Source organism: Halichoeres trimaculatus, unplaced genomic scaffold (genome assembly GCF_033239565.1).
Source record: "Halichoeres trimaculatus isolate MK-OKI-2021-1 unplaced genomic scaffold, fHalTri1.1 fHalTri1_scaffold_16, whole genome shotgun sequence".
NCBI lineage: Eukaryota > Metazoa > Chordata > Actinopteri > Labriformes > Labridae > Halichoeres > Halichoeres trimaculatus.
Genome location: NW_027437194.1, coordinates 32,176,423 through 32,202,873, shown reverse-complemented (window position 1 = coordinate 32,202,873; position 26,451 = coordinate 32,176,423). Strand labels below are relative to the sequence as shown.

Sequence of the window (26,451 nt, the reverse complement as noted above, 5' to 3'; positions counted from 1 at the left end):
AAACCCCTGAAAGAGGAGGTTTCAGGAAAAAAGTCCTGAGCAGGCTCTGGGCACCTCTTCATTATCACTTTTTTTCTGTGTTTTCTTTTGGGCCCCTCACAAGACCCACATTTCAGCAACAAACAGGACCAGAAATGTATGTATGGGGAACCAAGGCCAAATGAGGTGGTTGGCACATCACAATTATATTTCAATCATGCAAATGAGCTGGATTTAGTGGTTAGAGTGCTGTCGGAGTGTGTAATTGAAAATGCAGAAGATTGTCTTGTATCAAAATGTGGGGGAACGTGCTGGCAGGCTGCTAATCAAAACGCCCTCCGTGTGCCACACACGCTGAATCACCGCGGCAGTGTCTCCAGAAATGCATCATTTTATCTTAATTAACTGTGCAGAATCCATCCGGGTTTGTCACAGAACCAATTTATCTCAACAGCCTGTTCTCTTCTCCAGTGTTCACTGAGCATGTGGATCTGCTCCTGCCCTGTGCTGATGGTGTTTCATGGTGTGAAAGAGCTAGGGTTGGAGCTGTAATACAGGCAGGGGTATGACCTGTGGTTGAAGCTGTGGTTGGAGCTGTGATAGGAGATGTGAAAGAAGCTGTGGTTGGAGCTGTGATAGGAGCTGTAATAGGAGCTGTGGTTGGAGCTGTGGTTGGAGCTGTGGTTGGAGCTGTGATAGGAGCTGTGGTTGGAGCTGTGGTTGGAGCTGTGATAGGAGCTGTGGTTGAAGCTGTGATAGGAGCTGTGGTTGGAGCTGTGAAAGGAGCTGTGGTTGGAGCTGTGATAGGAGTTGTGGTTGGAGCTGTGATAGGACCTGTGGTTGGAGCTGTGATAGGAGCTGTGATAGGAGCTGTGATAGGAGCTGTGGTTGGAGCTGTGGTTGGAGCTGTGGTTGGAGCTGTGATAGGAGCTGTGATAGGAGCTGTGATAGGAGCTGTGGTTGGAGCTGTGGTTGGAGCTGTGATAGAAGCTGTGGTTGGAGCTGTGATAGGAGCTGTGGTTGAAGCTGTGATAGGAGATGTGAAAGAAGCTGTGGTTGGAGCTGTGATAGGAGCTGTAATAGGAGCTGTGGTTGGAGCTGTGGTTGGAGCTGTGGTTGGAGCTGTGATAGGAGCTGTGGTTGGAGCTGTGGTTGGAGCTGTGATAGGAGCTGTGGTTGAAGCTGTGATAGGAGCTGTGGTTGGAGCTGTTAAAGGAGCTGTGGTTGAAGCTGTGTTAGGAGCTGTGGTTGGAGCTGTGATAGGAGCTGTGATAGGAGCTGTGGTTGGAGCTGTGATAGGAGCTGTGGTTGGAGCTGTGATAGGAGCTGTGGTTGGAGCTGTGATAGGAGCTGTGATAGGAGCTGTGATAGGAGCTGTGGTTGGAGCTGTAGTTGGAGCTGTGGTTGGAGCTGTGATAGGAGCTGTGATAGGAGCTGTGATAGGAGCTGTGGTTGGAGCTGTGGTTGGAGCTGTGATAGGAGCTGTGGTTGGAGCTGTGGTTGGAGCTGTGGTTGGAGCTGTGATAGAAGCTGTGGTTGGAGCTGTGATAGGAGCTGTAATAGGAGCTGTGGTTGGAGCTGTGGTTGGAGCTGTGGTTGGAGCTGTGATAGGAGCTGTGGTTGGAGCTGTGGTTGGAGCTGTGATAGGAGCTGTGGTTGAAGCTGTGATAGGAGCTGTGGTTGGAGCTGTTAAAGGAGCTGTGGTTGAAGCTGTGTTAGGAGCTGTGATAGGAGCTGTGATAGAAGCTGTGGTTGGAGCTGTGATAGAAGCTGTGATAGGAGCTGTGGTTGGAGCTGTGGTTGGAGCTGTGATAGAAGCTGTGGTTGGAGCTGTGGTTGGAGCTGTGATAGAAGCTGTGGTTGGAGCTGTGGTTGAAGCTGTGGTTGGAGCTGTGATAAGAGATGTGAAAGAAGCTGTGGTTGGAGCTGTGATAGGAGCTGTGGTTGGAGCTGTGATAGGAGCTGTGGTTGGAGCTGTGATAGGAGCTGTGACAGGAGCTGTGACAGGAGCTTCCACCCCTTTATAAATATTGGGGAAACACTGCAGTCTTTGTTTGCATAGCACCAAATCCTAACAAATGTTTTCTCAAGACACATGTCCAAAAACATTACAAGGTCTAGACTTTGTTACAAAAAATTAACCTTACCACTGTTCCCTCTTTACTCTGCTCCTCCAGCAACAGATTGTCATGAACCCCAGCCCTGTCAGTGTGATTTCAGAGCTACAGCAGAGTGTGAGATTTGTGCTTTCATTAGTGTGGTCAGAATTCTTCACGAGCAGCGTGTTTCCTGCTGTGAACTATAACAGCCAGTCTTGTGTTAGAATAAAACAATAAGAGAGGAAAAGGAGGAGGATGAATTCATTAAGAAAGGCTGGGTTTGTCTTCAGAGCTGGTTGGAGTGGGATTCTTTTTACTGACACGTCTTAGTTAGTTATAGCCATCTCAACGAGCAATGATATTAAATCTTATTTCACCTCTGGTCCTGGTTCACAGCAGAATAAATTCACAGCTTTGATTTTTTCGAGGGATTGTGTTTTCATTAATGATTATCGTTCTGTTGAACTAATTGAAACATAAATGTCAGGAATTTAATGTAGAACAGGCTTTTGGTTTGCCTGAAGGACACAGTCAGAGGTCATAAAGCAAATTAGTGTGAAAACAAAGTTTCTCTCTTCAGCATCTCACCACAGCAGCTGCCCAAAGCTTCACTGTTGTTAAAGGAATCCTCCCTGTTAATGTACAATATCCAGGCTTTAGGGTAGGGTTCAGTAAAGAGGAGAAGAGGAAGAAAAAGAGTCAGACTCAGCAGAAACCCTCCGTCAGAGGCCACAGCAGATGATTCCAACACTTATTCTCCACTCGGCTTGACTGTCCTGTCATCCCGGGCACATCACCCTGTGGTGTGAACAGGCCCAGGACGGCTGTGTGGCACTGCAGGCTGACACAGTGTTTCCAAACAGGGTGTGAAGTGATGCAAACACATCAGAGAGCAGCACGACAGAAGACAAGTTTACACACAGGGACAGGGACTGGGGGGGGGGGGGGGGGGGGGGGGGCTGATAGGCTCCCTCAGGCAAACACTGAGATGACAAACTGTTTACATATAAACCCATCTGGAGCTGGTATCAAACAGAGACTGATCTGAGGTTAGGATGATCCTGAAGCTAAGACGTGGACAGGAGGAGCTGATCCTGGACTGAAGTTGACCCCGGCCCTGACCCTGCTCACACAGAGACTGTAAACGGTCTCAGAGATGAAGCTCTGTGATAAGCCCAGTCAGAATCTTCAGTCCACCCTGCAGCTGTGAAGAGCTCTTCAGCCTCCTTCAGAGCTCGTTCTTCAGTCCTTCCTCCAGAACACTCCCTGAATCATTCTGGTTCACTGAAAATGAAACTTGTTAAAATGAATGCTGGGCTAACAGTACTCTGTGCTGTCTGTGTGAAGAGGCCACTCTATGCATGAGCCAAAGTCATGTGATGATGTGTTTATCAGTCTGTTTGGGAGCTTTTCTCCTGCTGTCTCCTCAATGTTCATCAGTAAAGGTTTGGAAGTCATGACTATCAAAGGATACCTTGTTCTCTTAGAGCATGCTTGGTCGCTCCAAAAATTAGCTCATTGGGTGAACTCAATTTGGTTGTGTGCAGGATTTCAATCCAACAAATATATGTAGCCCCAACTCAAACTTAGTTCATCCATGAAATATAAAAAAAAATGAGATGGTCCAACGTATTAATAACCAATAACGTCAAGAAGAAATTATTGTACTAAGTGAAACTGATTTGCATTTGTGATTAGATGTACATCCAAGCAAGCTAAATATCATCTTTGAATTGATCCCATAAAAAAGACAAAAGCTGGCTGAAATTTCGAATTGATATGATACAGAAAATACTTTGGAAACCTGAACTTAAAAAAAGAGGGTGTTTTATTCAAAAAAAAAAAAAAAATTACATTACTTTAGTCAGGTTGTTTTTGTTGTTGCTCAGGCTGGTTTTTAGCTTGCTTAAATTTACAAATAATCACACTAGTTTGAGTTGAAAAAATGTAAATCAGTTTAATTTTGTAAGTAAAATAATTTCATTTTGACCTTATTTGTAATAGACGAGTTGGACCAACTCATTTATGTTTTATTGTATGGATGTACTAGGTTTAACTTGGGGCTACATACTTACTGAATGGAAGTCCTGAACATAACTAGATTGAGTTTAACCCATGGGTTATTTGTTTTTTTATTTATTTTAATTTTCTTTAACATGTTGCCTCTACTTTATTAAATTGTGTTCACATAAGGAGTGTGATCTTATTAAGTTACATGAACTCATTTTAATAGAAGGCTTTTCAAAGACCTGCCAAGTGCTTTATGGAGTGTACCTGACTCAGAGGGACACAGCCTGCGTGGTTGTCAACTTCACCTCACACACATGCTCAAAGTCCAGCAGCGCTCTGCTGTCTGCCATCAAGCCCTGCAGGGCTATCCTGCTCTCAGTGTGTGTGTGTGTGTGTGTGTGTGTGTGTGTGTGTGTGTGTTTGTGTGTGTGTGTGTGTGTTTGTGTGTGTGTGTGTGTGTGTGTGTGTGTGTGTGTGTGTGTGTGTGTGTGTGTGTGTGTTTGTGTGTGTGTGTGTGTGTGTGTGTGTGTGTGTGTGTGTGTGTGTGTGTGTGTGTGTGTGTGTGCACGCGCGCACGCATGTGTTTGAGTGTGTGCGGGCGTGTGTTTGTGTGTGTGCGTTAGTTTGTATGTGTGTTCACTTGTGAAGAGAATTGGAGATGTGAGTGATTTACTGTGAAGTCAGTGTGACCTGAAGACATAAGTCTTTGTCAGCTGGTGAAAAAGAGCCAACCTGAGCTTAAGCAGGTTAGTTAGGCTTATTTATGATCTCACTCTGACACATTCAAACCTCTCCATGCTTCATTTATGAGAGCTCAAAATCTGAAATCCAGCAAATCTTCATCCAAATTACCAATCAGCACAGAGCTCCTTCAGTGATGGCTCCATGAAACCCAGCACAAGTTCATTCATGCACTAAAAAAAAAGAAAACGGTAGGACCAACTTAAACTATTACTTCAATTGGTAACACCTAAAAAAATTGAGTTATTTGTAATGAAATTCATACGTTCAATTAAGACAATTGATTAAGTCAATCAACTTAAAGATCTGATTGTTCTCAAATCAACATTTTGCATAAATACAACTTAAAGTTTTCAGTTGTTTCATCTCAATAATTTGCAAAACCCAAATGTAAAATCTGACAAGGTGATTTCATACTTAATTGCACTGTAAAAATGTGACAAGTTGAGCTTACTTAAAAAAATCTAGGAAAACAATTGCACTAAAAAAGTAAGGTAACTGAGATTAATAGTCTTAAGTTGAGTTTATTTTATGTCTACTTGTAAAGTTTACTTTAAAGCCTACTGTGTTTACTTAATTTTAACCTTGAGTGAGGGGCGAATGCAGTGGATATTAGAACCTGCTGTACATTTAGATGTTCACCTGCCAAGGACGCAGGCTTTTTGTGTTCCACATGGCATGGACCTGCTGCCTGTGCCCTGTGGCAGAGTCCTGCAAGGGTCCAATTTCAGTCAGGACCACTTTGTCAAAAATAAACTTTATTAACTTGCACAATTCTGTTCTGGGACTCCCTGCTCTTCCATGCGCTTGCGTGGAAAGCCTGAGGCAGGAAGAGCTCACCTTCCTGCCCATCATGAGCCATCATGAACGGCATAAACAGGGAGCGCAGCAGCAAAATAAAAACCCAGACAGAGCAGAGCAAACATGAATAAAATAACAGGAGGAGCTGGGGTGGAGGTGGGTTGTGAAGTGCCAGCAGAGGAAGCAGGAAGTAGGTTTGACAGGAGCAGCTTAAATAGCCCGCACTAAAAGCAGTTTTCCAATAGGAGGTGGACACGGGAGTCAGCCGAGCCATCAGCTGATCTGCACCGATGAGACAGCTATGTTGTTAGAGCTTGACGTCGTGACCTGCCTGAACTAACGCTACGCTTAATTTTCAAGATCCGCCCCGCCCTGGGGACGTACAAACCCGCACCCGAACCACTCTGACACATTCAGAGTGGTTTGGGTCTAAACACTGGTCTAAACGCATCAGCCTGATTAGTACCGCAACCCGATCCTACCCGATAAACACGACCCGCAGCCCGACCCTTGACCTTATTTAAAGTAATCATTTTGAGTCATATTGTCTGAAAATTGAATGGTATATTGCCATAGTTCAGATGCCTGTGAGTAAACAACGCATCTGAATGAAGCAACTCTTCCAATAAAAGCCTGACTTCAGCTCCATCATCAACCCTCTGTGATCCTCTTACATACAATCACTCGTTTTTTATGTTTAATGCTTTGAAACTTTTAATCTCTTAAAAGGACATTTACATGTGTAATGGTAGACTTACTTTCTGTCCAGACTTAAGCAACGCTCAGCAGGTACGAGCCGTGGTCATGTCACAACCATGGATGTATTATAAGAACTGGATAGCGTGGCTCAGCCTTCCACCATGTTACAGATTTGAAGCCAGAACTACTAGAGCTACTACTACTAGAACTGTATCAAACTAAAACCCACAACCCCACCCATATGTTATTTTTTCCACCCAGATCCGAACCCAGGAAAAAAAATTTTTTTAAAACCACCCGCAAATCAGCTGTTTTTGCGGGTACCCGTTGGGACTCTGCCCTGTGGCATAGGCCATGTACCTAATAAAACAGCAAAAAAGGTGGATTCTGGCTCTGACATGGACTGAAAGTGAAAAAAAGAGAAACCTGCAGATCTACCCTGAAGCCTGCCCTACACTTAAAGCTGGTCTAAATGACAGACAGAGGTGTTCCATCATCCAGACAGCAGGTACAGTTAAATGGTTAGCTTTGGCAGGCAGTGTCTCCTCTAGCCAGCTCTGAATATTGACAGAGGCAGTCAGACGAGGTATTTAACCTTACTTAGCAGATTTGATTGCAAACAATTCTGGGTTAACAGTGCAGAACAAACGGAATTGTAACAGAATTGTTTTAAATAAAGCAAGTGTCCTCGGTATCATTTCAGTCTCATTTCAGTCAAGAACACTTCACTCTGGTTTAACACCGGGGTATTTGCTGCGCAGTATTTGGGTGCTGTTTTCACTGTAAAACTATGACAACACCACAGAAAAATAGCAAAGAATAGTTGTTGATTTGAATGGTTTAAAATGTAATTTGTTTGTTAATAACAGTTTAAAACTGCAAAATCTTCTGTAAAGCTGTTCATATTTTTACCCTTTTTTGATGGTATTTCTCTGGCAACTACAGCTGTTGGTGAAAAAATGTTTTTTTTTTTTTACAGGTGGATGAAGACTGGTGCCTCTTCTTTTGCCTGTTTTTTTTTATTTTTTTTTAAATGTATTTATTTTTTTCCTGTGCACATGCTGTGCAGGCTTTCTAAGCAAATGTGTCCAAACACATCCAGATTCACATTTATCACCAGGTCACATGACATGAGCAAGCTTTCCCCCTGACAGACTCATTTCCATCCAGCAGAGAGCAGAACCTGTGTTTAAAGTTCCCTTCCTCAACATTCCCCAGCATCCCTCTTCATGAGCATCCTCTAACACCACCAACACGATCCGCACCGATCAAACCTGACATCAATCTGAACCCAGCCCAGGATTCATTTCCTGCAGCCCTGGTGCTGAAGCAGGATTCAGCTTAATGTGCTGAAGCTGCTTCAGACGATCACACAAAAGAAATGAAGCCAATCATTCCTTTCATTCATGAAGGCCCTCGTGCAAACCCCACAGCTGCATCAAAACATCTGATTTATCTATTTTCCTCCAGCTTCCTTCAGTCCCCACATGCAGTCCCCGAATCCATGAAGACACACATTAGAATCAGTTTGTGAGACTCCCAGAAAAGTCAGAGGTCCAGATCCTCTGACTCATTACAGCACAGAGAGGAATGATGATAGATGAGAACACACCATCACTTAGAGACTGACTGATCATCAGCTGAGCTGAGAACTGTGGCGTATAAATGAGCAGAATGAGATTCCATGACAACCGGAGTGTTTCTCTTTTCTGCTCCGTGTTCTTTAACGATCTGTGTCATTAACCTCACATAAAGAGCTCGTCTGAAGTGAAGGGTTCATTCAGGTGGTCAGGTGTTAGGACAGATTAAATTCTCTCTGTGTACAGTAATTTAAGAATCTGTTCTGCCCTAATAGAGTTAATATTTGATCATTTATGGTGTTTCAGTGGGAACGAGCTGAAAGCATCTCTGTGAGCACAGCTCCACAGAAACCTCACTGAAAGCACTCTTACCCCCCCCCCCCCCCCCTCAGCAGCCACTTGTCAGCGCTGCTCTGCCCACAGACTGTGTGCTCTGGGATTACAGAATGCTGTGCAGTAGCTTACACTTCACACACACTCAGTCAAATTTTCATTGAGAAGCCTGTAATACCACACCTGCAGAGCCTGATAAGCTTTCAGCCCCCCCTTTGTTCTCCAACAATCGTTGACTGCATAATACTGAACTGGGAATAAAGTGGGAAACAAAACGGCAGAGAAGCCGCAAGCAAAGTGGAACACTGACGGTTTATGGTGATACTGGTCCTACACACACGTCCTCCTGCAGGTTTTCATGCCGTATGCACTGCAGGGTGAGCACAGGCTCATGTTCAACAGTCAAACTTTATCAGCTCGCACAGCTTCAGAACCAGCCACAGCCATGCTGCTTGACTCTGAACACACTCCCCACCCTGACTGGGTACTGCAGAATGGTTTGAGGTGTCATGGCTCTTTTCTAGGTGTTTGTCTGTTTTTAACATCAAACAAGCCATGCCACCCGTCACCTCTGATTTCAGTTTTCTTTTATCCAAACCAGAGTAAAAGATGAAATAAAACAAAATAGATCTGCAGAATGATGTCATAATACCACACGGCTGAAGTTCTGATGTGATGATTATAAAGTAGTGAGTACGGATTGGTATCCTCCACATTTGGAATGATACAGTACCGATACCCGGTACTGAGCAATCGGTACGGAATGGATCAAATAAATGCAACTACTGCTTCTAAAATGCACTTCTTGAAAAAGACTTTGCACCGCAGGCAATTTCTTCAGCCACAATAAAGCTAGCTGTCATTGCCACGTTTTTGTGGCAAAACACCCTGCTGTGATTGCAGTTTGCATTTTTAATCTTCTTCTATTAAAGGCTCACTTTGGCATAGTTAGCTCCGTGTTTTGTGTCAAAATGCCAACATAGATTGTTCTCTTTGACAACCGCCATGGCCTCATAACACAAAAAACATCAGGGTTTTTCTCCTCCAAGCACCAAGCACAAACATATCATGGCCTTCCCATCTTTCTTGAAACAACCTTCACTCTGCATCAACTTTTCTATACCTGGAAATTTTGGGATCATCCACTACAATTACCTGTGACCTGTTAAAAATGTAATCAGTAACTTATTCTAACTATCACAATATCAAAGTAATGTACCTGATTACTTTTTATTACTTTTGGATTACTTCGATACCAATAATGCACATAAAGACAAGAAAGTATAAATGATGTGTCATCTGCTCTAAGAAATTTTTTATAGAAGCATAAATGTTAAAATCTCCTTTTAGACTGCAAACAGAAAACGCTGTTTTAGTTGAACACATGGACTGAGACAACTCACAGTATTTTTTCAAAATTCAGGTGTCCATATCCTGAATTTTCAAAAAGGAAAGAAAAAACAAACGCTAAATCAAATTCAGGCAGTGCACCTACTGGTTGTAAATAATCCAAGTATTCAGCTGAAAAACAGTATTGTTCACAAAGTTGACAAAAAATAAGCTTTTTCAACTTCAAATAAACAGAAAATATGTTCCCTTTACAAGACAAACAGAGAAGGCTCTGTTTCAGTACATGGGTAAGGAGCAGCAACTGTATTTTCTGAACAAACCACGCGTCCACACAGTGCAGTGGTTATTGACAGGTTAGCAAGCTAACAGACCTGAACCTTAGCTTACTGGATGTCTGCTTTTTTTCTGCAAACTTTAGCAGTTTGTCTTTGTACCTGTAGATGTTTCTTTAAGTTAGACATAATGACAGAACTTTGACAGCTAGGAGGCCTCGTTTGCAGTGTGCTACGATGTTGCTCCTCTTTTCTGATTTAAACTCAAAATGGTGCCGCAGTTTCCACCCAGTGAAGGCTTTTTCTGCCAGGCAGTGGCCATAATGATGAACAACCTTATCTTACGTTATGCTTACATACGGCTTGAGGTATGGTGGCTTTAGGTGTTTTGGTGTGGTGGTGTTGCATCTTTAAGTGTCGCAATGCATGCTCACTGAGCATGTGTCTGCTGCCTTGTGTATCCTGTTTGATTTCCAAATGTAATCCTGCTAAATTAATGCCTGTTTTTATCAAATATACCAGTAATCTGGTTATATATATATATATATTTTTTTTTTTCTGTACAGTTATGGAATGCAGTTACCTTTTTGGTATCCTAATTACGTGATGCCATTACATGTAATCTGTTACTCCCCAAGCCTGTCTATAAAAGTGCCTAATATGCTACCCATCCCTAACCCTGATGTTTAAAGATAGAGTAGTCCTGTTACATTTGTAGTCACAATGTTACGAGTCGTATGAGTCTCATTAAAGTCTTATTATCATAATATTAAACTTGTATCATCAGGAGCATAAATCATAAAGTTTCATTAGAAAAGTTGTAACAGTAGGCTGTGGTTATCTTTTGTGTTGAGGTACAGCTTGGTGGAGCAGCCTGCAGCTGCCCAAACATGGACTCAGGACTGTGCAGCACCATGTGAAGTTTTACTTTGACATGGTTTTCCTTTAACGTGTGAGCCCTTTCTGCACAGCAGCACCATGGAGTGGTATGCATCAAGATTCTGAACTGATCGTGTAAAAACTATGAGTTTGTTGTCTTCAGGAAACCAAAAAGGCAGCTTGTGAAGGTTTCTGTGATCAGCTGTTAAATTTGAATCCACAGAATGAGTCATATCCACAGCATTAATGTCCTGAAGTTCAGCTCCAGCCCGTGATTTGTGATTAAGGCCTCTTTATAAGAAAAAAAAAACACCTCAGTAACATTAACACTGTGGTATTTTTCCATGTAACATTATGACTGAAGTCTCAGAGCTTCTTTTCTTTATGGTGGCTCTGATCCTCTGCTGAATCCCTTGGTTGAAAAAACACCCGCACCCCGCTCAGATTTATCCCCCTTCAGAAAACATTTCTGAACCTGAACCCTGAGAACCAGACCCAAAACAAAAAGCTGACAGGTGTGAATCCCACTTTACTGACAGAGCGTATTAACTGATTGTCCTTTCAGCAGCTCTTTCTCAGCAGTTTCCCATGATGAGGCTTTCTTCATTTAAAACCAACACTTATTTTAATCCAAAAAAAAGAAAGATTTGTCTCAACATTAAATATTTTTACCTGTTTTTTTTCTATCTTGGTGGGACTCACAGAAGATTATACAGGAAAAATGAAAGAATGTGTTTGTTTTTTTTCAAGGACTGTTTAGAGGAAAATCCAGCAGAGGTCTTTGGATCTCCTGGAAACCTGTGAAGCCAGCCCACCACAGGGGGTCCAGGCCGAAAGGATGAGAGGTAAAGGGAATGAAAGTGGTGACCTCCGGCTGTGATTGTCAGGACATGAGTGGACCACATCGGTCCAGCTGTGCCTCATCTGTTCTCTCTGATAAAAGGACCAGGGCCCTGAGCAGTCGCTGTATTTCTGAGAATGACTTACCGCCTGCAATTTCAGCCTGCAAATCCTGGTCCCAAAAGACCCACGACTGGTACCAAGACCCCACAGCCAAACAAAGTGGATTTCAGTTTTAATCCCTCAGTTTTGGAAACATTTTCTAAATGGACCTTTTAAGGACTGATTTATGTTCCTCGGCTGAGACACTGGACCAGATCTGGCCCTGGGCCGGCTCAGAGCAGCACAGTGAACAGCCCATGAGGGAAATGGGGACAGGATAGAGACATGATGAAATCTCTGTTTTGCCTTGGATAGGGTGCAGCGGTGTGCTAAGCATAGATTAAAGCAGTCAGAATACACATTAAGGCCTATTAGTAATCCAGGGTAATCTGATCAGCAGTGAGCCAAAGCTTTGGAATTCTCAGTGTTCACAAATGTTGGAGCAACAAGCAGAGAATACCAAATCCTCAACAGTTGAAGCAGGGATTGGGTTTTTGGTGGTATGTCTTTTCAGTGGAGGCTGTTTCACTATGACAAGCACATAGAGACATTCCTCCACTGCTCAGATTGATTTTTTAAAGTGTGTGTGTTAGCCAACCTGGTGACTAGCAGTAGTGAAATTCTTCAGCGGCACAGGCTGAGAATGAAGGCAGAGCTGAACCCGATGAGTGGGCAGGGACAGGACGGAGACGGCGCAGGACATGAAGTGGTGTTTGTTTGGGTGATGAGCTGGTCACATGAATAAAGCGTTGGCATGGAGGTCAGCAGATTTAACCAGCAGACATCAAGTTCAATGAGAAACCAAACAAACAAACAAAAAGTAGCACAGCTGGGGCAGATTATGAGGTCATCTGCAAAGAGTCTGAATCATGAGGTCACAAGGTGCATCAGCAGACCACTCCCAATGACACTGCAATCTGAACAAATCAGCTAAGATAAGAGCCCTTTATTCATCCCACAGCAGGGACATTTACAGGGTTCCAGCAGCTCAAAGCCTAAAGTGTAAACATTACAGTGAAATGTATCAAACAGAATCACATGAGAAGAGTAATTATTATAGATGGAGGCAGCTGCTGTGTTTACACAGGTACCTGTGCACGAAGCCGTGATGCACCTCTTCCCAAATGTTCCTAGATGTAGAAACAAAGTGGCGTGTTAGCCCTGTGGTTGGTCCACTGAGTGTGAGCATGCTTCCTGTATTCACAATGTTTCCCCTCCATCCTTTGTCAACACAGAAGAATAGACCAGGCTCAAGGGTGACGTGGCTCTGAGTTATTACAAATCAAGACATCTCATGTCTTTATACTTGAATTTTCAGAAACACATGTTGTCAGAACAAGTATCAGGCAAAGACAACCAAAGGTCTTCAGAGAAAGCCGCACAAACAGGTACAACTTTCCATGAGTAATAACTAGTTACAACTGATAGGTTAAATGATGGCAAAGCCAGGCTCACTGCCACATCCTGGTTCTCCAGTATGAGGCGAAGCTGACTGGCTCCTTTTGGTGGATTTATATCAACCGTAAAGATCAGAGTATAATGAATCTGGTACAGCAAGAAGTCACTCCTGTCACTGCCTGAAAACCAATGTTTCTCTCATGGGTTACACGATTAAAGGACCTGAAACATGAGAAACAAACTAAAGAAGAGGAAAACTGATGATGAACTGTGGTGCAGCTGTGGTGATGTGAAAGAAGGAGGGGGAGAAACGTGCAGAGGGGAGATAAGGAGAAGGAGGAGACCAGAGCAAGGGCCAAGACAAGGAGCATGTAGGTTTGTGATTATCCTAAATCTGATTAAAGATTGGGTTTTTGGCAGGCCACGCTGACACACACACACACACACACACACACACACACACACACACACACACACACACACACACACACACACACAGAGTTGACGAAAAACATTTTTTTTTTCTAATTTGAGAACAGCATCTGTTCTACTGCTGCACAGATTATCATTTAGTGACCTAACAGGGTTTAACAACTGTCCGTCAGCACAGCCACTGTTGACCAGAAAATGACCAATCACCGTTTACTGAGGCTGCTCTCATTTCAGCCCACATCTGTTCTCCAGCTCCAGGCCTGATCACTAACTGTGTCTGGGACAACGCAGCTAAGACAAAAATACAAACTATCACCTCTTCAGTATATCCATACACACACAGGTAGATCTCAATATCCTGGGGAAAAAATGTACAAAGCGTGAAATGGAAGTAGATTTGAAATGATAAACTGATATAGATTTCTGACAGAGGCTCTGCTCAGGTGTCATGAAGCCCAGGATGCTGTGCTAAGCTTGGTTTGATTTATCCACGTGACTTTGTGTGGATGAATGACATCATTTTGGCAGCCTGGACTCCACGCATCATGCACCTCTGAAAACTTCTTACTTCTGCACAAAGACACATGGACGAACAGGAGCTTCTGGAGTCAAAAGCCCAACATATCCCGGCACCTCTATGTGCCTTCACACAGAGAGTGCTGTGATAACCACGTGAGGAACACTTCTAGGTGTGAAATTGCTGCCACACTCTGCAGAGAAGAGGGATTGGAAAAAACACATTGGAATGAAGAGTTAGGGGTGTAGAAATATTGTGAATTGTTTCGTATCATGAGTATTTCTTATCACGAGACATACATGGTACTATGTGTCCTATCATGAGTTGACACTCCCAATAGACAGAGTAAACAGCTTCTTTTCCTCTTCTCCAGCACTGTGGTAGATAAGTGTTTGTGACACACCACCCCCTGAAGTTTTGGACAGGAAAGGATGCTGTGTGGAGTGTTAAAGTATAATGCCGCGGCCACACCAAACGTGAACTTGCGAGAAGCTGAGGGGCAAACTCGCATCACTTCACATGCGAAGGAGAGAGCTCGTTCATTTAAAGACGGAAAGCCCAAAAGAGCATCTGAAAAACAATGAGCTGTGGTTTCCAAAGCATGACAGGAGAGTGTGTGAAAGCTTTGGAGATCACAATCAAGGCCTGCTGCCTCTCCCTGGTAATCCACCAGCCCTGCCTGGCTGTTCCCTGCTGATCTCATCCTCGACCCCCCGAACCTCTGACCACCCGAACCCACGACCCATGTTCCCGGAGGTCTCCCTGGGGATAATGAAGGGGTGGAGGAGAGAGAGGACTGCAGAGAACTTCCATCTTTTCCCTGGCGAATCAGGGTCTAAACACGTCTTCGCATTGACTTTGTATGTAATCTCGATGCAAATTTGCGTTTGGTGTAGTTGTACCATAAAAGCCACACACATTGCCTTGTGCTGATTCAGCGCGTCTCATTCCCATGCATCAGGTTTGTGTAGAAAGCATTATCTCGCCTTACTGGGTCTGGGGTCTTCCTCTTGATCCCACATAGATTCTCTTTGGGGGTTTTTGTCCGATCAAGCCAATAACTATCATTAGACCAGCTTCTGGAACTTCCGGCAGTGTGGGCAGGAGCCAAGTCTTTGAGGGCCAGGAAATGAACCTCTCTTCAAGGTCTGTCGGCAGATGAAGCAGGGAGTGCTCTGAAACGTAGTGATGTTACAAGATGTGCCGAGGCTTCAAAGCGTGTATCGAGTAATGGAGGGGGCATTCCCGCGAAGCGCGTATCGAGGCTTGATTCATTAGGAGGAGGAGCCAAAAATGATGACGTCCGACGCCTCGTTGCCCGACTGTACCACGTGACTGCCTCGGAAAGTGGTTCAGAGCTTAGAGGTTTGACAGCAGCATAAGCCCATCAGGCTCCGTTCAAAATGTGGGCCTTTGATAGAGAGCTGATCAGTCACTGTAGTGTTGATACTAGCGTTGGGAAAGCGTTTTTAGTTTGAAAATAGTTTGAAACAGTTGAAGAACCGTTAGTTCAAAATGAAAATGAGTAAAACCTCCCCTGTACTGTATATTATATTATATTGCCCATAGAAGCAAATATCTAGTGCTCCCGAGTTCCAAACTTTCACTGTGCTCTGCCTGTTTGAGCTCATGCAATTTCCTGAGAGCAACAGAAAAACATTATTACACAATATGCCATATCATTGATAGTACCATTAATGGGAAATTAATGGTTAAATCAAATCAAATCAAATCAAATCAAATCAAGTTTATTTATAAAGCACTTGGCATACATTAAAAGAAATGCAGCACAAAGTGCTATACATGTTAAAAACAGTCCCCGCCCCCCCATTCAAACTCCACCCCAAAGCACCACATACCCACCCACCCACACACACACATATACACACACACACACACTCACACACACACACACACACACACACACACACACACACACACACACACACACACACACACACACACACACACACACACAAACACACACACACACACACACACACACATACACACATAATACATGATTTTAAATGTGTAGATTTAAAATCAAAAAAATAAAATTTATGTGGAGGAATTATTTGGTTGAACATTTTTTTATTTTCATTGTTGTAATTAACAGTCGTTCCCAAGAGTAAAAACAGGCACAGAAGTTCAATGAATCACACATTATGTGGTTAAGCTATAACTGCCTGTGATTATGTGCCTGACCAGCTGGTGGTTTCGTGAGCAAATGAAGCTTCAGGAGATGAACCCTTTCTCAAACGATTTGGCTCAAGTGGTTCGATGCCTCATGAGGCTTCATCTCACCATCACTACTGAAATGTCTCCAACCATCACAGACTGGAAACTGTACTCTAACCCTAGTCCTAATCCCACACCAAAATGTGAAGCTGCTTTTGATGCCTTCAGTTCCCGAGCTTCATTGAGGGTAACTCATCTGAAGGTAGACCTCAAACTGAAGCAAACATTCTGAGGAAAGTCTGTTTGGTTGTATTTTTCCCTGTAGTTCAATGACCTTCACTCGGCTGATTGCATTTAAGTGTAGCAGCTAGACAGGGGGCAGCCCTACTGCCAATGAGATCATTTCAGTTTGTGCTCTCAGCAGGGTTTACCTCTCTGGGGACAATGTGGCTGGAAACTGGTAAGGAAATCAATTTTTGGTTGTGAAAAGTCCTGACCTTTCCACTGTGCATCTGAGTTTCTCTGGACAGAAAACCATGGAACGACTTCTCTGAATCGCCCGTTGAGGCTGTTCGCACTGCAACCAGTCAAAAAACAACACAGGAGCACTATCTTCCCTGACCTTGACCTCTGACCTCAGAAGATAACCACAAGTCAGGAAACTGTCCTATCGCCTCAGCCATGGACTTTATGGACTCCATCTCCAGCAGCACTCACGACCAGAAAATGGAAGACAAAGGGGGAAGCAGAGTCATCAGAAAGAAAGGAGAGACCAAACAGTTACAGAGAAACTCTGACTCTGCTGTTCTGTGAAGGAGAGCAGCATGAGGATACTTCATAGCAGGTTAAAGTAGGAACACCTGACGTGCCCTGGTCTCTTTGTCCCTGGCTCAAACAGTAAGTGACGGGTGGATTCTGTCACCATTCTCTTCCTGCTCTGATTTCCTGTTGTTTTCTGTCTCTCTGATTTACTGGACGTGAGCTGAGCATTCTGTTAGTTATGCTAATTGTTTCCAACCCTCCTGCTGAGAGAGATCCATTCCCAGTCAGACAGCTGTGAAGTTGTTCGTGTGTGTGTGTGTGTGTGTGTGTGTGTGTGTGTGTGTGTGTGTGTGTGTGTGTGTGTGTGTGTGTGTGTGTGTTCACAGCCACAATGTGTCAGTGAAGCAGTAGTGGCTGCTCTACGTGTGTATCTGTGATTCTGTGTGTTGGACTCTATCAGTGTGGATGTTTCTGAGCCATCCTCCACGAGCCCAGTGTTTACCCGGTGCTTCAGACATTTACAGGGAGAGCAGAGTGGAGGGACAGCAGAGCCAAGTGATATCTCTTCGCTGGCTTCTAGTGGTCTCCTGGTCATTCATCATCTCACACTGGGGACACATGATCACACTCTGAATGAAACCATCACACCTGTCACAACATTTCAAACCTACACCTGTCTTAGATCTTGGATTTGACTATGAGTGGGTCTGTGCCTCAAACCTGCCAGATGCTTTTTCCTGAAACATCTTTGACAACAAGATGAAACAGGAATAATCGCCCCTGACATCTCGCCATCAGGTCAATGAGGGCACGACGCTCCACAGTCTGCTTTGGCTAGATCTTCAAACTGGACTCTGTTTATGTTCACTTTGGTTGTACTGCAGTGCAGGACTCTGGACTAGATTGTTGACTCCAGCATTCTGCCTTGGGACAAGGTTTCTGGCTTGGATTGGATTGTGAGTCATTCACTTTTGTGTTCAGTGATACTTTCTGATGCCATCAGTGTACAGTGAACACTTCGGGCTCTAATTTCGTAGGCTAGGCGCAGGCACCCTGCGCCAGCCTTCGCCGTGCAGACAGGGTGTGACCGGCGCACTTTGCAAGTTTCCTGCAGTGCCAAGAGAGGCGCCTCATCCTCCTTACAATAATGTACTCCATCTTTTTAGATCAGGTTAAAAATTAAAAGACTAAAACAGAGAAATATGGGAAATCACGGGTAAATCCTGAGTGACAAACATTTATTTTGTTTCTTTTTCTCTTCATCTTTTCTCTCCCTCTTTTCTTTGAATTAAATGAAATGAGAGAACCAGATATATACTCAGTATCAGATGTTAAGGCTGTTTATTGTTTAATTGTAAGAAGTGCATCAAACTTCCAGCTGCCGTCAGGTTAACTTTCCATTATGACAAACGGCTTTAATCTGACATCAGATGTGACGGGACAGTTAATTTAGATATAAATGTATATGCTGGTTCAGACAGTTACATTAAATATCGATTGCTGTGATTGTTTATTGCATTAAAATGTGCCTGACACTCTGGAAACCTGCCTCTGAGGCTTTGTTGACATGTGCGCACATGTGCGCCTGTCACCAAATTACAGCTGCAGGGTGCGCTCCGCTTTGTGCCGAGGATAGACCAGGTTGGAGCTGGCGAGCTTTCAGCGCACTTTTTTGGCACGAAATTGTCACTGCGCCAACATGAATCTGCTGACACCTCCCCCTGGTGCACCGTCAACTCCCCCTGGCGTGCAGTCACATCCATCTCTGCGCAGACGGTCTACCAAATTGTCAAATTGGCAGCACAAAATTACCAGTGCGTGGGTTGCGCCAGACTTGCGCCCCCTGCACTGCGCCACAAAATTAGAGCCCTTCCTGTCAGGGTGCTCTCAGAGCAGTGCAACATGTGGGATGTGTGAAGAAACCATGAGGAGGAACCACAGACAAACATCACAAACACACACTTGTTGGGAACAGGCCCAGAAAAGTAAGAGATAAGCTGAAATGATCCTGCCAGGACCAATGAGCACACTTCCATCGGCAGGCTAACCATACCGTTGGCAACTGAGGTGACCCAACGAGTGAGTCCAAGATGATGGTTGAGTTAAAGTCTAAGTAGCAACAGGTGGGCTGAAGGTACTTCTGAGGTCATTAAACACCTGCAGTGATTCCTCAGAAGAAGCAGAAACGATGAGTGCTCATCCTCAGCCAGGTGCAGCGTTTCAAACACAGCTAACAGGATTAATGTGACTGATAACCCACATGCCCAGATTATTACAGCATCTAATCTAAATAAATTAATGTTTGTTAATACAGATTTATGTGAGCCACTCTCTTGGTCCCTCATAAGAGGATCTGAACAGTATGGGGTTTGTGTGCAGAAGTTTGAATCCTAATCCTAATCCTAATAATAATCTGCATGTGGCAGCGATGTCCAGCTGTTATTGCCATATATGCCATATGTTTGCTATTTGTTTCTTATGCATCTCTTAGCTAAGAGTTGTTTCAGTCAACCATCAGTTTAATGACATCTCAGTTTATTTGTATTTATCTATTTATTATTTTACAGGTGCAAAGTACTTGGTGGCAGCTGAGGGGGGTGGGGGTGGGGGGGCTATGGATGGTATCTTCTCCCTTTAAATAGTTGATCCAGTTTTATCTTTTGTTACTACTGAGTGGTCATTCAAACCTTAAGAGCACGCAACACCTTTAAGAGTCAAACAAAAAACAATTATTGCAACTTAAATCCTCATGTAAATCAAACATTTCCTATTTTAAATGAACACAAAATAGTTCTTAAACGAAAACCCACTGAGGAATGTTCTCTCTTACTGTCTTGATGTCTTTTTTCATGTACACTGCAAAATCTTGAGTGTCAATTTAACACCCCAAAGTGTTGAATTTAACACTTCGCCTGAGTTTATATAATTCTCACCAACTTAGAGTTAAACTTACCCTTTGAAAAGTGTTCATATTTTAACTCTCTCAAAGTGTTTAAACTGTAACACCCACAGTGTTATGTTATCACACTAAGCTGTGTTGTTCTGTTACACTGGGGGGTGTTAATTTCTAGCATTTACAGTGTTAATACATCACCCATTCAGTGTACTTATGACACTAAGTTGTGTTATTCCCTTACACCTAAGAAGTAACTTTGTGGTATTCATAGTGTTATTTTATCTCCCAAGTCCATGCCATGCAAAACACAGACAATCTGTGCCATGCCGTACACAGGCAGCCAGTCCATGATGGGCAGAGCACATACAGCCAACCTGTGCCATGGAGCACAGACAAGCAGCTCGAAGCATTGAGCACACGCAGCTTGAGCCCTCATGTTCAGCAGGGTCTCATATCCACTGTGTTCCCTCCTCACACACGGTTACTAAACGCTGCCACAGCAAAAATGGCATAAAACCATTGTCTAAAAATGTAAGGGAGCAGTTTTTTTGAAGTTTGCCTACAGAGAATATTTAATTGAAAAGTCTGGAAATTTAGCTTAGCTTATTTTGAGTTGGATTTATACAAGATGATGATTTGAAATAAATCATATTACTAAGCACATCAGACTTAAACCATCGATGTTAGTCCAGCATGAAACACTTATTTGAAAAAGAAAAAAAAACAGTGTGTTACTAATTGAAACAGTTTTACAAAGTTGGACCAACAGTTTGTTTTTGCAGTGCAGTGTAGTTGAAGTCAATACTTTTAGCATTGAAGCTGAACCCACTGAAACCTGTCATTTAGTTCATCATGACTCAAATCCTTTGAGTAAAATCACTTTCTTTCATTTTAAAACAGAGCGGTTCTTGCCAAAAACTTCAGTTTCATCTTGATTGAATTAAAAGTTGTAAACGGCCCACACATAATTTTTACTGAAACTCTACTGAGAAGGTTTGTTAATGAACAACTTCAGGGTTAACAGTGCAGATCAAAGGACGGGTTACTGTAAAAACACATGATTATTGTAACCATGAGTGAGGAGTGTTTAAAGTCTGGAAATGGTCTGATGTTCTGTCTCTCTTTTGGCATGATTTTTTTTTTCCGCTCATTGTCAGATCGTTCCACAAATTTCTGCAGAACAATACTGTTCAATAATGCTCACCATGGGGGTCTGGTCCCACGCTGTGTTCAGCTTCACATGCTCTAGTGTACACAGAGAGATGTTTGAAGGGATAAGGAATACCTAGGACACCTGGAGGAACCATATCACCGTCTTTCAAGGTTTGATCAGTCTCCGTCACTACAGAACAGCAACTTTGAGTTGTCAAAGAGCCTTTTTGTAGAACCCTCTTCATTATTTTACAGTTCTGGGTGACCTGACCCTAATTTAAACCAGCTCACCACCTCTGTTTGTGCCATGTCAAGCTGCTCACTGGACCTTAATTGGTTGAAATGTACAAAGATAAAACTGCAAAGAGACAAATGAATCTGGAAGATTAAGAAAGTCTATGTAGCCAGGATAAGGGGGTCACCTTTACCCTTTAATAGACATGGTTTCTTACATGACCTTTCACTTTCTGTCTGGTGTCCTGGTGTCATATAATATGTATTGTGACGTGACTCCTGAACAGCACCCTTCTGTTGCTCTGTTATCAAAGACAAGCAGAGCAGAGTAAACCAGGCCTCCTCTCTGGGCTCTGAACATACCATGTGATTCAGAGTCAGCTCATTTCTGACTGGATTTGAAGTTCTTCTCTGGGTGAGGTTGTCTGTGGGCTGTAGCTGTGAAGACAGCATGTTGTCGGTGTGATACAGTTTGCCTTTGCCTCTGGACAGCTACACTTTGTTCAGCAGTGTTTAAAGAGAGACTATATTTAAGCTCCTGGGTCGTGGCTTTCGATAATGAGAGCCCTGCTGTTTGGTTTATGCTAATGAACTTTACTGTTCAACCAAATGCCTTTCCAACCATTTAAGGAGGAAACAAGAAAGAGATTTTTAAAAAGAGAGGAAGGGGTGGGAAGAATTTCTCCACAAGTTTTCTCCAGCATCAGCTCGTTCTGAAGGCAGCGTCTTCTTAGAGCATAATCAGTACCCAGAAGCCCCCAGCTCTGCCAGCTCCTTACGCCCTTAATCCCCCCCACACCCACAACACACACAAATACACACACACACACAGCCAAAGAGTAACACCCCCTGAGACTTTGTTCTCCTGGATCCAGACAGCAGTTTAGATTTCACAGCCTTAATGCCTCTGCAGGGTCACCCTGGGCTCTCCCTCTTCCTCTTCCCTAACATTAGCATGAGATAATCTGTTTTAACTTTCCAGTCAGTGGACTGTTCAACACTAACAGTGGCAGCTGAGCTGGAACATTCAGCTCTGAGAGGGCTAATGCAGTCTCTCAAGACTTCTTCCTTTTGCCTGCCCATGCACATGATGGATGTGATGCATTTGCTGCTTGAGATTGGAGCGTTGGTGCATGTCCTCAGAAATACAGACACAGCGCATACCCAAGATGCAGTCCACATGTGCACTGCAGGGGCAGCAGCGAGGCAGGGGGATGGCTGGAGAGTGATTCTATGCTCTGAGACGCTACATACACCTGGAGGACCACTGACAGGGTGAAATCGGTTTTATTCATTCATTTACTGTTTTTAAGTTTTTTACATTTTTTTTGTTTGTTTACTATGCATTAATTAATGTATTTGTTTATTTACCTTTTTAATGAAGCTAACATGTTAACTTAGGTTCGGGAGCAGGGTCACGCCTCAACCACGCCTCTAATCACCTGACAAGTCTACATATACCTAGCGAACACATCTGGCCTTGTCAGTTTCAGATCTCTCAACCCACCCACCCCTTTTCCCCCTTTCTTCATCACAACTCCTCCTATTCTCTATAACGTCATCTCCTACACCTTTCTTTCTAGGAACAATCCAGGGGTCCAACATCAGCTCGGGCAAAGAGATGCTGAAACGGAACCCCCACACTGAGTTTCCCTCTGCCCAGTATCCACCAGACCCGCCGGACCAGCCTCGAGACAAATCCTCCTTGTTCTGTCCCTCAAACATTCTTTATCTACTTTTCATTAAATCTTCATCTTCACATTGTTGTGGCGTGATCCTTGCTAGTGAATTCATTATTAATTTATGTTGTTAACCTCCACTTTCAGGGATCAGGAGGAGCCAGAACCAGTGAGGTGTGGACTGATCCTCAGCTCCAGGAGCGGCTTTCATCTCATGAAAAGAACCATGATTTACTTCTTCATATTCTGATTTCAGAAGTTTTAGATATCACACAGAATTTTCTCTTACTGCCGTAATCACCTGCTCTTAGACCTGAAGTCTAGACTAAGAGAGATAAACCATCAGATTAGATTATCAACTCTAAACTTGAAGTTGATAGAAAATAAATTTAAAAAATCTCAAGAGAATCTTTCTTCTATCAACTATAACCTTCTGTCAGCTTCAGATGAACATACTTTTCACCTTCACCAACAGATATGTGACAAGTTCCTCAGGTGTGCTCCAATATGAAGCCGCAGCTGAGACACTGGAGGAAACGCTGTCCTCACAGACACACATGCAAAGCTCACTGTGTTCAGATCCAAACTGAGGGGCAGAAACAGTTTGCTGCTCTCAGGGTTCTCTGTCCATCTCTGAGCTGCGTTTCTGTTTGTCTCCTCCACGCGGGGAAGCTGTCAGGCTGCAGATGAAACTTTTCACCTGGGCTCCTGATGAAGCATCTCTTCTTTCTTCACGTGAGCATGGTTTTCTGAGCGACTCTGCACACAGGGCCCTGAAACCACACCCCCGAGCTGACGGTTTGCTCTGAGGTGACAGGAGCTCAGACTGCCTCTGTAACTCATGGAGGCTGATCTGATACAGCTGCTGTCCTCTTGAATGTCAGGAGATTTTCCTTGATTAATATGACCTTTTCCAAAAGGAGGGTGCAACAACTAGTTCCTTTTTAAGTTCACATTCATGTGTGTTTAAGGGGTTTGTTGCCAGATGACTGACAGGTCAGGTTGAAGGATGACAACATGAGTAGTTGCTTCAACATTTCATGAGGAAAACGAGCCCAAAACATCAAAACATGAAGGTTTCCTGTGCTTAAAGCAGTGCACACACTCAGAAACACACTGTCCCCTTTTCTGTGGGTTCCTCTCTGCAAACAGCTCACATGAAAAGTGAAGACACACTCCTGTGTCACGGGCTGTGTCTGCAGCCCGGTGCTCTGCAGAGCTGCACACTCAGACAGCTCCAACCCCCACGCTCTCAAGGCAGCTGTCAGTTCATTTATGGTAATATTACAGGTCATTTTGTATCCTGCCACAGTGGCTGACAGCCTTTCACGTGTCTCATTAATCATACATGTCCTCTTGGCTGAATGGAAATCATTAGCTCTGTATTAAATGCCCAACACACCATGGAGGCTGATGGAGACTCTGATGGTTTTACCTCAGCCTCCCACTGATTCCTGCTGAGCTGTGTGTGTGTGTGTGTGTGTGTGTGTGTGTGTGTGTGTGTGTGTGTGTGTGTGTGTGTGTGTGTGTGTGTGTGTGTGTGTGTTACCTGTGCAGAGGAGCAGCGCTGCGAGCCTCACGCGCTGAATTGGCCCCATGGCTTGCGCTGGACCCGTGTTTATTTCGGACACCTCCTTCAACAGAACACCGCACAACTTTGCCTGCAGTCTATGGTCTCCAAGCGGTCCTCCATTTGAAGCAGAGCAGGTTTATTCCGTGCGACACTGCCTGTTGGCACCAACACGAAGACACGGTTAGTACAGCAGCCCTCAGACCGAGAGCAGGGACAGAACCGGATCCTGAGACTGAAAAGAGTGGAAAAAATGTGAATTTTCGCGGTTTTTCTTCCTCAAATGGTGGATTTTAAAGGAAGTCTGTAATCAATTAACTTCAATAATCACCCCCAGTGGAAGAGCTGATTCTTCACCGTTCATTTTTACTTTAATGAGAATGAATGAGGCCGAACAGGTGCCTCCGGGTGGTCTGTCCCGATCACACCCCACAGAAAAACGGAACATTCATTCATTTGACACATGCGCGTAGCTAATTGTAAGTACGGGTGTTTATTTTTTTTCTTTTCGAGACATTAAGTGAATCCGATCACCACCTCGAGTCAAGCCGAAGCTGCAGAAACAGCAGAGAAAGAAAAGGAGAAAGACTTGTGTGAAAGTGATGCGGTGCTTTTCTCACCATTCCTCCTTCAGCGCTGGATCCTCCGAGGTCTCCTCCACTGTGTGACATTAAAACACCCGTGTCATTCACTCATCGGGCTGGTAAATTCTCACCAAAGACAGGGGGAAGAAGTCCTCTGGCATTTCGTTTTTTAAAGGAAACCTCACGTCAAACGCGGCTCTCGTCCTCCTGGTTAGGGTTTCAGAAAGAGGTGAATCCCCACCGCTCCAGATCCGCTGGATGCTGAGCGACATTCAGTACCAACCTTACAACTTTCCCGCGACTGAAAAAGACGCGTGCGTGATCTGAGCTGGCAGAGCAGGAGCTGGCAGAGCATGAGCTGGCGGAGCTGGAGCTGGCAGAGCAGGAGCTATCCTCGCACTGCACCCCGTGTCTGCGGACTGGAGAGAGCTGGTGCGCACGGAGGGGGAGCGCGCCGCGTACGGAGGGCTGGATTGGCAAATTAGAGCGTTTGCGGGCGTCACGTCAGCAACTGTTGTGCCATTTAATTCCCGACCTCTCTCACATGGGGCTTGCGCATTCTTTCTTCAGTCTCAGAGCGCAGGGCATCTACAAGGTGGACGACAGATTGGACAGGACTCGGAGCTCGTAGTGGGCAAATGGAAGAACGTCTTAAGTTGGAAACGACCCATCAGTAAGAATCACCAGAAATCCTCCACAAAGTTAAGACCCCCAGCCCCGCTCCAGACCCTCCTTTAGACCAAACAGAGCCGAGGCTGGCTTTCATCGGGATTTAAAGAACAGGAGGACAATCAAATACATAAATCTTTACTCCACCGCGCCCATGAGACGGATTATTAGTGCCAGAGAGGAAGAGCTCAACCTGTTGTATCGGGTCGGTAATGAGAGCTAACAGTGCCCCCTTCAGTCCACCCCTGACTGGAAGCTGTCCTCATCAGGCATGAGTCAGACGGGAAGAGGTGCTGCAGGGACCAGGCTCACCGCTCTGAGCTGAGCAGAGCTTTCAGAGCATCAAGCCTCAGTGAGTCAGCTGCACTGCAAAGGTGTTGATGAGCTCATACACTTACCTGACACTTTGGTAGGTTCACCTGTTCATTAACATGTCATTTCAGCAGCCAGTTACATGTAAGCAACTTGGTGCACCAAGTCCTGTAGACATAATGAAGACGTCCTGCTGAGGATCAAAGTGAGCATCAGAAGGCAAAGGCAAGGCGAGTTTATTTCTATAGCACATTTCAGCAAGGCAATTCAAAGTGCTTTACAGGCACAACAACAACAAATTATAGAAAACAATTAAAATTCAATTAAAATGAGATTAATAAATAAAACAAAACAACAACAAAAAACAAACAAACAGAATA

The 26,451-nt window shown here is 44.1% G+C and overlaps 1 protein-coding gene across 1 annotated transcript in view; it reads right to left on the bottom strand.

Annotated features, from left to right (window-relative positions):
• The window catches only part of LOC141805679 (transmembrane protein 132C-like), a 125,602-nt gene extending 99,669 nt beyond the window's left edge, over positions 1-25,933 (bottom strand). Inside the window, exons 1-2 of the mRNA XM_074690844.1 lie at positions 25,127-25,933; positions 24,486-24,664 (exon numbers count right to left, since the gene is read on the bottom strand). Coding sequence (XP_074546945.1) covers positions 24,486-24,534 — 49 coding nt within the window. The 5' untranslated portion in view covers positions 24,535-24,664; positions 25,127-25,933. The remainder of the gene's footprint in view (positions 1-24,485; positions 24,665-25,126) is intronic.
• Positions 25,934-26,451: the final 518 nt, after the last annotated feature.